This window comes from Xyrauchen texanus, chromosome 35 (genome assembly GCF_025860055.1).
Source record: "Xyrauchen texanus isolate HMW12.3.18 chromosome 35, RBS_HiC_50CHRs, whole genome shotgun sequence".
In the NCBI taxonomy this organism is placed as follows: domain Eukaryota; kingdom Metazoa; phylum Chordata; class Actinopteri; order Cypriniformes; family Catostomidae; genus Xyrauchen; species Xyrauchen texanus.
Window position 1 is genome coordinate 8,642,412 of NC_068310.1, and position 14,238 is coordinate 8,656,649.

Below are 14,238 nucleotides of genomic sequence, written 5' to 3' on the forward strand. Positions count from 1 at the left end.
ACAGGTGGACTCCAATCAAAGTGCAGAAACATCTCTATATATATATATATATATATATATACTGTATTGGGGGAGGGGGTTAATTATATAAAATCTGAATATATAAATGCATGTTGATCTGAATATATGAAATCTGAGTATGCAAACGCCGTCTTCAATTTCTTTAAAGCAGAAAGAGACTCCAATGATCTGGATAACTGATTTGGATCATCATTGTAGACATAGTATCTATTTTTATTTACACATTTTATTCAAGAATATCTGTCCATGATCATGCCTGATCATAAAGTTCACCTTCTGTCGCTCATTCGACGTTGTGTCGAATGAAGAGACACAAGGGGTCTTCGTAACTCTGATCCTGAGAAAAGGCCAATGTCAAGGGAAGCGGAGCAGCGAGTGCCAGTCAGAATTTTTATTCGGAGCCAAACGGTTTTGCAACAGCAAGCTGAGTTCACCACTGTTCCACTCACCTCTACTGGTGATAAGCACTGCTGTTGGATCTACGGCACGTTTCCAGCTGGCGTTCTCTCTCTCTCTGCACGCTGTGCAGTCCACACCCCAGGGCGCTTCGACAGCGCTTTCATTGCCTGAAAGAGTGTTATTTCCTCTAAAAGAGTTTGAGTTCCCACTCATAAAAGAGCAATACACAGCAGGCGTTGAACGTCCTTTTCAGGACATGTCTTTATAAAGATGTCTTTCCAGCTTTGTGTAGTTCCTAGATGCGGTTGATTTATCTCCTCTTCTCTCCGATCACACGCAGAAAGCATTTTATGAATGGTTAATGTTCTCAGTGCGAGAACATAGCCATGGCAACATTACGGTCACGGCTTTCATTTCTCACGAGAGAAAGCCACTTCAGCCACCCCCGCATCGTTCCTTCTTCTCACGGGATTGAGGACGACCCGGCTCCCCCCTCACGGGTCAGGGTGCCACTCATAGCCATGATGGCACATCTTGCTGCGGCACCGCCAAACCGAGGGCGTCCCTCTGTGGCTAAATAAGCTCTCAGCCCCAGTGTCGAGCACTTTGCAGGCGGCGTACGCCCCCCGGGCGACCCAGGCAGTTAGACGTTCGCTCCGGAGCTGGTACCAAGACCACTCCGTCCCCCGGTGGAGGGCCGGGAGGAGAATCATTGTTTCATTTGCCATATCGCCTTCGGGCTTTGGCACCCACATTCTCAATAAAGAGCGATTTATCTCACTCCCTGGGTCATCCAGCCGGTGTGCGCTGTTCTCACGGCACCCCGGCCCCAAAAGCAATCGTCCAGTTAGTGCCCCTCATGCAGAGTTTGGATGCGTGGCGCAATCCGTCTTCCCAATCCGTCGCATTGGCTGGCCATGACCATCCGACTCGGCTAAGTGATTCAGTTCGCCCTGCTCCCGCCTCGTTTCAGCGGTGTTCGCTCCACTTCCGTGAGCGGCGAGAAAGCCAGCACCTTAGATCACGACCCTGCTCCTCAAGGATGCGATAGAGCCCGTCCGTCCAGCCGAGATGGAGAAGGGTTTCTACAGCCCTTACTTCATCGTACCCAAAAGAAAAAACAATCTTGGACCTGCGAGTTCTCAACCGGGCCTTACACAGACTCCCGTTCAAAATGCTCATGCAGAAACAGATTTTTACCTGCATTCGACAGCTAGATTGGTTTGTGGCGGTAGACCTGAAGGACGCATACTTCTACGTCTCCATTCTGCCTCGACACGACCCTTCTTACGGTTCGCGTTCGACAGCCAGGCGTATCAGTACAAGGTCCTCCCCTTTGGCCTGTCCCTGTACCCTCGCATCTTCACGAAGATCGCAGAGGCAGGTTGACCCGCTAAGGGAAGTGGGCATCCGCATACTCACTCTCGAGAGTTACTGTGCGCTCACAGGGACCAGGTGCTCAATCACCTCAGCCATCTAGGGCTTCAGGTCAACTGGGAAAGTGCAAGCTCGTCCCGGTTCAGGAGCTCCTCTCGGGACAGACACGCTGGCACACAGCCGGCCCCGGGGGCTGCGCAAACACGCATTTCCCCCAGTGAGCCTTCTTGCACCGGTGCTGTGCAAAATCAGGGAGGACGAAGGACAGGTCATCCTGGTGGCCCCTTACTGGCCCACCTGGGCCTGGTTCTTGGACCTTACGCTCCTCGCGACAGCACCTCCCTTGAAAATTCCCCTGAGGAAGGACCTTCTTTCTTCAGGACCGGGCTGTGTGCCCAAAGTTCCTATGACCCCCTTCAGGGACCAGGTCATGAACCTCCAAGCAAGCTGCCCCGGTAGGAGGCAGAGCCAGCCTTCTCGTTGCTGTGTCCGGTATGTGCTTTGCGTATCTTTTTGGACCGCACGCAGAGCTCTAGATGTTCTGAGCAGCTCTTTGTCTGCTTCAGTGGATGGCGGAAATGGAACGCCGTCTCCAAACAGCTCACTGGGTCGTTGATGCTATTTGCTTAGCTTATCACACCCAGGCCGTGCCCGCCCCCTTGCAGGTTTGAGCACACTCTACGAGAAGTGTGGCATCCTCGGGCACTGGCCCTGGCACCTCCTCAGCAGACATCTGCAGAGCAGCGGGCTGGGAAACACCCAATTCCTTTGCCAGATTTTACAATCTCAGGGTTGAGTCAGTCTCATCCTGTGTTTTGTCAGGTCCGAGCCAGTAGAACTCAGTAACGCAACAAAACCGACCGGGTGTTCCGCTTGCACACAGCGGCATTCACCAAGTTGATCCAGTGCACCTTCTATCCCAGGTTAGCCACTAAGCATCGCTCCCTGGATGTTCTCCTCCCTAGCCTTCTGGCCGTCCAATTCAGCAGAGCAATTTGCGGCCGGACCCACTACGAGTCACAGCTGCTCTGTACTGGGGTCGGGCTGCAGGGGCTTAGTTCCCTTTTCAGGCAAACTCCCTGTGATGTATTTCCCCCTGTTTTTAGACCTGCGTTTCCCTTGGGCAGCCCTGCTGCCCCAGTCGCCGTGCTTGTAGAGTCCCCCCTCATTAGGCGGTACCTACCACCGTGCCATTTCCAACATACGACTTCACAAACCTCGTGGTGTTTTTGCCACATGTTACCTCCCCGTAGACTGGGCAGGATGTGGCCTCCGCAGAGTGTTTTCCCCCTGAAAAAATAGCGTTAAGATAGCCCCAGCCGATTCACCCCTCGTGGGGGCGTTGGTGGAGGACTACGTGAAGCTGACACAGTTGCCTCTAGCAGTAGCCTGCTTGCACCTGTCTCGGCAGTTCACGTAACACGGTCAGTGCGTGCCGTTATTTGATGGGACCCCTTGTGTCACTTCATTCGACACACCGTCTCGTTCCTTCCCTCAGGGAACGTCATGGTTACTGTTGTAACCTCTGTTCCCCGAGGGAAGGAACGAGACGTTGTGTCCCTCCTGCCACAGCACTAGACCTACCACTGTAAATGGCCGTACCTTATTTTCGGCTCCTTAGTGCGAAATCCTGGCTTTCAATCTCTGCCCCACTTCCCTTTATACCCCTATGGCGGGGCATGCAAATTCTGTCTGCCAACTTGACATTGTCCTTTTCTCAGGTACATTTGGTGTCCCAGGAAGACCCCTTGTGTCACTTCATTCAACACAAAGTCTCGTTCCTTCCCTCGGGGAACGGAGGTAACAACAGTAACCATGACGTTATAACTATATATTCTGATTTATATTAATATAGTCAGACTTACAATTATACATTCTGGATTTACAACTATATATTCTGATTTATTTTAATATATTCAGACTTACAACTATATATTCTGGATTTACAAGTATACTGTATAGTCACATTTGTATTATCCAGTATTACAAGTATATATTCAGATTTATATTTATATATTCAGACTTACAACTATATATTTTAATTTATATTTACTGTATATATCCAGAATTACAACAAAATATTCAGGATTTACATTATATGTTTAGATTTTATCAAATTATTTCCTGTTTGGCCCCCAATAATATGTATGCATTTACTGTATATGTATGTGTATATACATATATTGAAAATATATTATATATATACTGTATATACAGTATATATTTAACCAATACATTTATTAGACAGGTCCCATATTTTGTTTAAACCCTCAGTGTTTAAAATTCTGTGGATGTACTTTGGAAAACCTACTCACTGGTTAGAGAAACCCCACACCAAGCAATTCTGGACTGAGAGAACACCAACCTTCGTAATTTTAAACACCAGCTGCTCGCTCCAGACAAAATCACACAACTCCTCTCCCCTCACATACTCTGGTCTGTGTTATAATATGTGATACTGTAAATAGTGAAGTGCCCCAGTGCTGTTATACTAAAATAGCATAACTCTTGGAGCGCAGCTTGGCCAAATTATATTCAAGGACCAGAACTGTTGTATAAAATAATTTTTTGTTGTTGTTGTTTATCATTCTAATTTTGTTTCATTGTATCAATTAAGTATAATGAAAACATTCTACTCTTGCATTGTATTGAGTGTATATTATCTGAAATGCTGTGCACCCTTTCAAAAGGGTGTTATATTTTGAAACACTTTATAGGAGTTGAGAAATTCACACAACAAAACATTTTAAATGCATTCAAGCAAAGAACATAATTTTAGCCCACCTATTTACAGTGGCATTTTGTCGACAGTTCAGAATCCATTGAAACACAGTGGCCGGAGGTGTTTGTTTCAATCCCCAGTGCCACACCTTTAAGAGACAGCTAGACCTGCTGTACTTTGATCGAGCCAATATGATACATACGCAGACAACTGAAAGCCACAGTGGACTATCCAGCACACTAGGGTTTGGCTGAAAAGGAAATAATAGGCGAACTCTATTGGAATGACAATACTGGTGACACGTTTCCGCAATATTGTTTAGCGTATTTATTGTTTAGCCTGTTCAGTTATCCAAGTAGAGAAAAGAAACATAAAGAATGTCATAATGAACTGTTATACCTTAAAGAACTAAAGCAAGCAACGTAAGAGTCCTGAACGCCCCACCCAATGCCAACACAGGGGAGACAGAGATATCTACTATGCAAATAAAGGTTTGGAGTCCACAGTCTTCAGGTGGCAGCTCTTCCATAGCTAATCATCTCTTCACAATCCTATGGCCTACATTCAATAGGAATTTAAAGAACATTTGCATCAGATTAGAGTAAACAAAGAAACACAGTACAACACATTAGTTCTTCAGGCATTTTACTGGTATAACATGCAAAAAAAAATTATCTCACTTTCAATGTGAATGGTTTTAATAGCCATGTTGGTCTACCCTTTTTTAACAGTGCAATTATAAATTTACTTGCAATTTTGGAAGAAACTTTATTTTAATTGTCTTAAAGGGCCTGTTTCTATTTATATTTTTTGACTCAAATTTCAAACAAAGCATGTCAAATCTATCAAAGGTAAACATATATGCATCGGTGCTGTAAAACACCTTGATAGAAATGTTGATTCTCCCCAATAACGTGATGAAAGATAAACTAAGATGGTATTCACTTATCAGCCACTTTAAAGTTGCATTTATTTGGCTCTAACGCAAAGCGGTTACAATGAATTACATTTGTCAATACACTGTTTACAACATCTGAAATAAAGTTAGACTACTGTATATAATATTGGTATATTTAGTATTTCACTTTAACCCTAACCCTTTTTAGATCAAATACATTTGTCAAACAAAAAGTTGCATAAACTTCCCTCTTAACCTCACTGGATAATGGTTCACTGGGTGGGACCTTTTGCCGCATCAAACATCTTCTTTCTTCCCTCCATACCAGACATGGCCTCCACATTCTTCCTCCAGTCACTATCCTCAACTGGCCTCTTCTGAAGAAAGAAAGAGAATCGATGGACTTAAAAAAGGATGTAGGTAATCTTATTCTGAGTCATTTTTGCTATTTAATTTTGTGATTTAGTGGTGTCTAAATCCAAATCAAACTTCTGAGGTGGGACTATTATTCTAGGTGGAGGAGTTTCTGGTTCCCCGTCTGTTGCTCACTTTGACGTTGTGTCGAAGAAGTGACACTAGGGGTCTCTCTTGAGCACCGAATATACCTCTGAACTATGAAAAAAAACCAATGAGAAGTTGGCAGATAGAATTTGCATGTCCCGCCCCCGGACATACAGGTATAAAGGAGGAGAAATGCATCCGTTTCATTCAGAAATTGTCTTTGGAGCTGATGGTCGTGTATGCAGCGAGCTGCGAGTCAAACACCTGTTCCCTCTCACCTCTGAGCGATTACTGCTGTTGGATCTATGGCGCACGCTGGCTGGCCAGGACCATCCGACTCGTTTACGCAATTCAGTTTGCCAGGCCCCCACCCCCCCTTCAAGGGCATCTGCTTTTCCGCAGTACATGGCGAGCATGCCATTCTGCTCACACAAAAACATATTTTAACTTGTGTCCGGCATCTAGATTGGTTATTGGGAAGGACGCGTGCTTCCACGTCTCAATACTGCCTCGACATCGACCCTTTCTTCGGTGCGCGTTCGACGGCCAGGCATATCAGTACAAGGTCCTCCCCTTCGGCATGTCCCTGTCCCCTTGCATCTTTATGAAGGTTGCAGAGGCAGCCCTTGCCCCGCTCCGAGAAGCCGTCATTCGCATACTCAACTACCTCGACGACTGGCTCATCCTGGCCCACTCCTGAGAGTGGCTATGTGCTCACACTGACCAGGTGCTCAGGCACCTCAGCCGTTTAGGGCTTCAAGTCAGCTGGGTAAAGAGCAAGCTTGCCCCAGTTTAGAGCATCTCTTTTCTCGGCATGTAGTTAGACTCAGTCTCAATGTCAGCGCACCTCACCAACGAGCAGGCGCATTCAGTGCTGAAATGCCTCTCCACCTTCAGGCCAGGCACTTTTCTTTTTTTTTTCAGAAGCTCCTGGGGCATATGGCATCCTCCGTGGCGGTCGCGCCGCTGGGGTTGATGCATATGAGACTGCTTCAGCACTGGCAACAGACTCGAGTCCCGAGACGAGCATGGCACCGCGGCACGCACCGTGTGAGGGTCACCCCCGCCTGCCGCCAAACATTCAAACCCTGGACAGACCTCTGCTTTCTGCGGGCAGGAGTCCCCTTTCAGCAGGTGTCCCGACACGTCCTGGTCACAACCGACGCCTCCAGATTGGGTTGGGGCACCGTGTGCAATGGGCACGCAGCTGCGGGCTGTTGGAAAGGGGCCCCGCTGCGCTGGCACATCAACTGCCTGGAGTTGCTAACTGTTTTCTTTGCCCTGCGGAAGTTTCTCCCGCTAGTTCAGGGCAAACACATCTTGATCAAATCAGACAACACCACCGCGGTAGCCAAGGCGGCGATTTACGATACGTACGCTCCCGCCACATGTCACAACTCGCAAGTCGTCTCCTCTTTTGGAGCCAGCAAGTCGCTGCGTTCACTTCCAGTCGGTCCATCTGATTTGGGAATGGTTCGGCAAGGCTCAGGTAGACCTGTTCGCCTCCCGAGAGACCTCCCACTGCCCGCTCTGGTATGCCCGAACAGAGGCTTCCCTCGGGGCAGACGCACTGGCACACAGCTGGCCCACGGGGCTGCGCAAGTACGCATTTCCCCCAGTGAGCCTGCTTGCACAGGTGCTATGCAAGGTCAGGGAGGACGAGGAACAAGTCACTCTAGTGGCTCCCTATTGGCCCACCCGGGCTTGGTTCTCAGACCTCATACACCTAGCGACAGCCCCTCCCTGGCGAATTACCCTGAGGAAAGACCTTCTTTCTCAGGGACAGGGCACACTCTGGCATTTGCACCCAGACCTCTGGAACCTCCACACCTGGCCCCTGGACGGGACGCAGAAGATCTAGCTGATCTACCACCTACTGTTGTACACACGATCAACCAAGCCAGAGCCCCTTCTACCAGGCAACTTTACGCCCTAAATTGGCGCCTGCTCGTGAATTGGTGTTCTTCTTGGGGCGAAGACCCACAAATGTGCGCAGTCAGGTCAGTGCTATCATTTCTGCAGGAGAGGTTGGAGGGGAGGCTGTCCCCATCCACCTTGAAGGTGTATGTTGCTGCTATCGCAGCCCACCATGACGCAGTAGACGGCAAGTCTTTGGGTAAGCACGACTTGATTATCAGGTTCCTAAGAGGCACCCGGAGGTTAAATCCCTCCCGGCCAAGCTGGGTCCCTCCTGGGATCTCTCAGTGGTCCTCTCGGGCCTTCAGAGACCCCCCTTCGAGCCGCTAGAATCAGTTGGACTCAGGGCCCTCTCCTTAAAAACGGCCCAGCTGATCGCACTGGCCTCCATTAAGAGGGTCGGGGACCTGCAAGCATTCTCTGTCAGCGACACTTGCCTGGAGTTTGGTCCGGCAGACATACATGTGACCCTAAGACCAGGCTACGTGCCTATGGTTCCTACCGCGCCCTTCAGAGACCAGGTAGTGAACCTGGAAGCGCTGCCTCAGGAGGAGGCAGACCAAGCCCCTTCGTTGCTGTGTCCAGTACGTGCTTTGTGTACCTACTTGGACCGCATGCAGAGCTTTAGACGTTCTGAGCAACTCTTTGATTACTTCGGTGGACATCGGAAAGGGAACCCTCTCTCCAAACAGAGGCTGTCTCGTCCCGTATTTTCACAGGTCCGAGCCAGTAGAACTCGGTAACGCGCTGACGGATTGACTGGGTGAATTGCTTGCACCTAGCTCCTTTTCCCTCGGCTGAGGTAATACAGTGCGCTTTTTCTCCCAGGAGAGCACACTCAATCGGCTTCCTGGATGACTCCTCCCTAGCCCTGTGGGTCCGCAATTCGGCGGAGGAATTTGCAGACCCAATCCACTGCGGGTACTCAAATCTACCCTGTACTGGAATAGGTGCTCCGACGTGAACGTTCCGCCTGTGTGTATTTTCCACGGTACAGTCTCCTTACGAGTGGACCTGCATCTCCCTTGGGCAGTTCCAGCTGCCCCCCGGTTGCCGTGTCTGTAGCAACTCCTCCCTCCGCAGAGGCGGGATCTACCACCGTGCTACTTCCCACATGTGACCTAAAAGCCCATGTGGTGTATTTCGCCACTTTTACCTCCCCCTCGCTGGGCGGGTGTGGTCTCCGCAGGGTCTTTTCCTGGTTTAAATATGTGTTTAAACTTTAAATATGTCTTTAAATATTTAAATATTAAATAGTCTCCTGTGTGGCTGATGCGACACACTTCCGGATGCCCCACAGGACGAGGTAAACATGTTTTAACTGATGCAAATCTGTCTGATGGGAGATGGTGCTGTCAGGATTTTGGCATATTGGGGCTGATTTAATGGTACTAAACATTCAGAAGCAACAATACGACTTGCGGTGCGATCATGTTGCCCAAACAAAAGCTTTACTTCTAGTGTACCAAACCTTTGTTGTCAACTCTTAAGTCTCTTGTACAACACCTAAAACTGTATTACATTCAAGGCAATCACTGAAAAGAATGATCATTCTGTCAGTTTGGTCTTTAAAAATGTCTCCTTTTATTCATTTATTTCAGATCCCAAGAGTCTCTGCTCTTCACACAGCTGTTGGTGATGATGTCAGTCTTTCTGAGATCTGTTAATCTAAGAAGAGTCATGGTGCATTGTTTCTTTTCATATCTTCACAGGGAGCATTGCCTACAGCTTTATCTGCAGTTGTCAAAGCGCCAAACCAGATTGTTTTGAGAGTAAATTTAGAAGGTAATGTTTGGAAAACGGTCATAGTGCAACCATGTTGGATTAAAATTTTTCTCTCATTATCTTGGATATGTTTGAAAGTGGGCCATTGCGCACATGGGATAAAGACATTCATTGGGTAGCTTTCAAAGCACTTAGAACCAACTAAGGCATTTAGCTGTTGTTAAACCAGCAAAATCCTTTCTGTGATCACTTTCGATGACAACAAATTGCAATAGACTGTTAAAAATAGACTTGTGTAATTTCTAATTGTGCGGTTTTGCTCTATATGGCTTCATCTCCAGACATTCACACTGACATACCCATATGGGAAGAACAATGCTAAATGTAAATAATAATGTGCAACTAACCGTAATCATGCATAGTTACGATAGTAAAATCTGCAAATTATTTGTTGTTGTGCGTTCAATCAAACTCTTTAATATTTTAGTGCAGATTAATTTATCACAGCTGCTATGCCAACATCAGCAGGTTGCAGGACATGCCGTGATCCTCAAAAATCATAAACAAAGCAACGCAAGGTAAAAGGAAATACTGTTCAGAATATATATATATATTTTTTTTTATATATACTCTATACTACTACTACATTTCAGTGTTTGATTTTAAGGACATTTTTTTTTATCTTTGTATGATAAACCATTTTGGTATGATAATGGGTCATTGCTTGATGTCCAATGTATAATCTGGATTCTGAAGCAAAACCAGTTGTGATCCATTGATATAACATTTATATAATATTCTGCATTTCAGTGACATTGTACCTTCTCAGTATCCTCTTTTTTCACAGATTTAAGATTGGCTCTGAGGTCCATTGAGACTTTGTGCTTTGAGCCTAAGAGAGATCGGAGGATGGCATCTGCAGAAACCCTCACCCTCCTCAGGGTGGGTCGCTTGAACTTTCCCCTCAGGTCCAGAACCTTAATGTTCAGGTCTTTGATCTGTTGGATAGATGGTCATTCATTGACTTATTTATGAGATATCTTGAAGTTTAAAGGAACTCTATGGCTCTGCTCCAAATACTGCCTACCTAGACTGTAAGGTTGCCAACTGTCCCATATCAGCCAGGACATCCCTGTATTTTGACCTAAATGAAGACATCTGATACGGAAGCTCATTGTGCTGTATTTTGTGCTGTGTTAGTGACAAGACGCTTGTGGGCGACCCTCGTCTAGTTTTGAGGTACATCAAATTCTCAAGCACCAATAATTTTGTGACAAGAGTTGGAAAACCTACTGTATTGTATTATTTTTTATGCATATTAGAATACCAAGTTGCTATCTGAGCAACATGCTAAGATAACAAAAGTACAACAAAGTAGCACTAAAAATAGTGTAATCTGCATAAAAGTGCACTATTTTACCAAATATTTGTGTGTGCTATGTATTTTGGTGCTTATATACTTCAGTGCCTGAGCATAACACCATGCTAAGCTAAACAGCATACCAAAAAGTAGTGTTAAAATGGTTTTATCTGATTAAAATGGCTCTGTTTTACTCAGTACTTGTGTGTGATATGTATTTTTATGCTTATTAGAATACCAAGTTGTTAGCTCAGCAACATGCTAACACCAAACTCTACTGAACTAAGTGAAAAACCATCCAAGACGACTGATACAGCACTGATACGACTGAGTCGATTTCTTTTCCAAAGCATGAGGTGGTGGAGAGCATTTTTTAAAACACTCTGTTGTCGTTGGAGGAAAACACAATTCTAGTGTAAAACCAAGGTATAAACATGGTGAAATCAATGCCTTTTCAAATAAAAATACATTAGTGTGGATGTGGCCTTAGAATTACTTATTGTCCTTATTTCCTGAAATCACAATCCAAAATGCTCAGGCCAAAATACTAAAATTAGGAGACTACAAATAGACCAGATGAAGATAGCATGTTTGTCATTGTCCAACTGGTCATTAAGCTATGGCTTATGTGGATGTTCATACCTCACGCTTATTCAGTAAGACTTTGGCTTCGATATCATAACGCTCCTCATCCACCACATCAATCTTTCCATGCAGCTCTTGACACAGTTCCTACAGTAAAAGAGCAGCCAAAAAATAAATCCTATTTGATGTGGATGCTTATATGAAGATGAGAAAGTAAATACATTGTGTTGAAACCTTCATTGGTACACATCATTACACAATGAAGCTAACAACATTAAATGCTTTAAACAAAAAAGGTCTGGTAACATGACAACCAAACACCACTTTCCTAATTTTCCTACTTATCGTTTTCCTTCAGAATAGAGCTTACGATTATGACGTCAGATGCTGACATGGATGGCTATTGACATAGCAATTAGTCAAATTGAGATAGACATTGGACAAGACATTTGGATTAGGGCTATGAAAGTTGATATACAAAAAGGGGTTGGGGTGGCGTGGTGTGAGCAGCAGTGATTGTACCATTAGATTTCAAATTTGTCAAAAGAGACAAACATCTGGAGATTGACTGTACATTTGGCAGATGCTTTTAAGATCTAAAGCAACACAGAGTGCCCTCTAATTTGTATACAATTTATCAGTACATGGGTTTCCTGGGAATAGAATCTTAAATCTTAGCATTGCTAACACCATGCTCTGTTGAGTTAAAGGGAACACTTCATTTAGATACAGGTATAAGGTATGAGGTTACCTGTAGCTCAGCAAAGGACATGCCCTGTATCTGCAGAGGAGGAGCTTTCTCCGACAGATACCCCTGTTTTTCCTGCTCCTTATCTAACACTTCCTGATCCAGTTCCTCCTTGGCTTTGGCCACCAATAAACTCTGTAAACACACAGGCATATGTGCTTTAATGTTAACTCACATAAATGTCAACAGTAATTTAGTTTAAACACATGTCTGCCATCTACCGGGGTATCTTTGTCTTAAGAAAATTCGTGTTTGTTAAGGCAAACATCACTATTACCAGTGTGGTAACACTTTACATTAACGTTCCCATTGTTATGGGTTTACGGGTTAGTTAATGACTAAATTCATTTGCAAACACATAAATCATTGATTTGCTGTTCAACATGGACTGATGACTGGGTGACTTTCACATTGCCAAAACCTACCAAACAGTGTACTGTTTTACTGCACATGTTAAAAATACATAATATCACTTTATCCAACATTAGTAAACTATGAAAATAAACCTATAGTATATGTACCAATCTTTTTGACTTTGGGCCAGTAAGTAACCACCTGGCAACCACCCATAACTCACTAGCAACCACATAGCAATGCCCTGACAACAACCAACAACACTAACCTTTTGGCAGAATTAATGTGTTGCAGACTAACCTTCAGCATAAGCTTCCTTGAGGCTGATATCTTGGACTTTCTCTGGACCAGAGATTTGACAATTATAAGACACAATGCAGGTAATACAGAAACCCACCATAAGCATAATTTTCACCATTCAGTATATTAAAAAACAATGAATCTTACCTCTTGTCTGAAAAGACAAAAATGTGCACATTATACTGATTACTTTGTTAGACCAATCTAGTGTAAGAAATCAAATTGTTGTATGCAATAGCGATACTTTAGTGATCTATACTTACCCTTGTTCAGGCATCTTGGTAGCTGAGCACTAAACCTCCAAAAGAGAGAAAGAGAGAGCAGAATAATTCTATTCAACATATTGTTGATAAATTCTAGACTTTAAATAAAATGTAACATTGTCCTCCCTCTGAATTCCCATTGAACAATTCTGGAAAACACTATGGCCACATCCTGTCCTTCTCTGACCCTCTCACATTTTTCTGCACATCTCTGGCCCCTGAACAAAAAGCCATGAATGATCCCCTGCTTTCTTAACTGGATTAACACAAAGGCAAGAATTTGGACCTGTCTGGCTCTGCAAATAGAAAATACCCGAAAGGGGTAAAGCATCTGGTGAGGGGTGTTTGTTCTCTTTTGAAACATTAATGCATGAGGCTGCAAGAGATCTCCATTTATTTACAAACATGAGAATGAATATGTCGATAAAGCAGCTGTTATGGTTAATTAGGAATTTATTTAAAGGAAAGTTTCTGCTCAATTGACAGCATTTGTGGCATAATATTGATTTCCACAATAAAAAAAACAAAAAAAAAAACAATGGACTGATTCCTTGTTTATTTGCAATGGAAGTGAATGGAGCCAGTCCAGAAACATCCAAATACTGATTCAGTGACCACGCCAGAAAGTGGTGACAAATGAGTGTCTTGTGTGAAATGAGTAATTCACTGAATCAACGATCAAAAGAAAATTATAATCCTTAAAAAAATTCTGTCTACAGACCTACAAAGAGACTTTAGTTATTTAGTTACTTTAATAATTATAATGACTTTGAATAATGTCTATTCATGTATAAAAAAGTGTGTCTACATATCTATTTGTTTCAGTGAAATGCAAAAAGTGTTCTAAGAACTATCTATCAGATCTAAGCAGAGCTATCTTTTTCCTACAGTTTGTTGACTGCACACCAACATAGAGGTAAAAAACAGGAGCTGATATTAAAAATAGCTTTACATATTTAACACAGATCTAGTTATCTGCTTAAATTGGCAAAATCAACTGATCAAACTATTACCTCACAGACATAATGTAAAAAGCATAACTTAATGAAGACTCATGTGCTGATATAT

The 14,238-nt window shown here is 44.3% G+C and overlaps 1 protein-coding gene across 2 annotated transcripts; it reads right to left on the minus strand.

Annotated features, from left to right (window-relative positions):
- Positions 1–5,165: 5,165 nt before the first annotated feature.
- tnni1a (troponin I type 1a (skeletal, slow)) lies at positions 5,166–12,998 on the minus strand. Of its 2 annotated transcripts, none has more exons than XM_052105842.1 (5): positions 12,908–12,998; positions 12,257–12,388; positions 11,563–11,652; positions 10,382–10,558; positions 5,166–5,791 (listed from the first exon to the last, which is right to left on the minus strand). In XM_052105842.1, the coding sequence occupies exons 1-5, from the start codon at positions 12,914–12,916 to the stop codon at positions 5,690–5,692; spliced, it is 510 nt and encodes a 169-aa protein (XP_051961802.1). In that variant the 5' UTR covers positions 12,917–12,998; the 3' UTR covers positions 5,166–5,689. The 2 variants fall into 2 exon arrangements, with proteins under 2 accessions (XP_051961802.1, XP_051961801.1); XM_052105841.1 differs by having other exon boundaries at positions 5,166–5,794.
- Positions 12,999–14,238: the final 1,240 nt, after the last annotated feature.

Bases quoted from the DNA above. Each gene is read 5' to 3' on its own strand.
- tnni1a (XM_052105841.1), bottom strand. The intron at 10,559-11,562 runs GTATGAACATCC...TCTATCCAACAG, and splicing joins TCTTACTGAATAAGCGTGAG to ATCAAAGACCTGAACATTAA. The intron at 5,795-10,381 runs GTACAATGTCAC...TTCTTTCTTCAG, and splicing joins AAAAAGAGGATACTGAGAAG to AAGAGGCCAGTTGAGGATAG.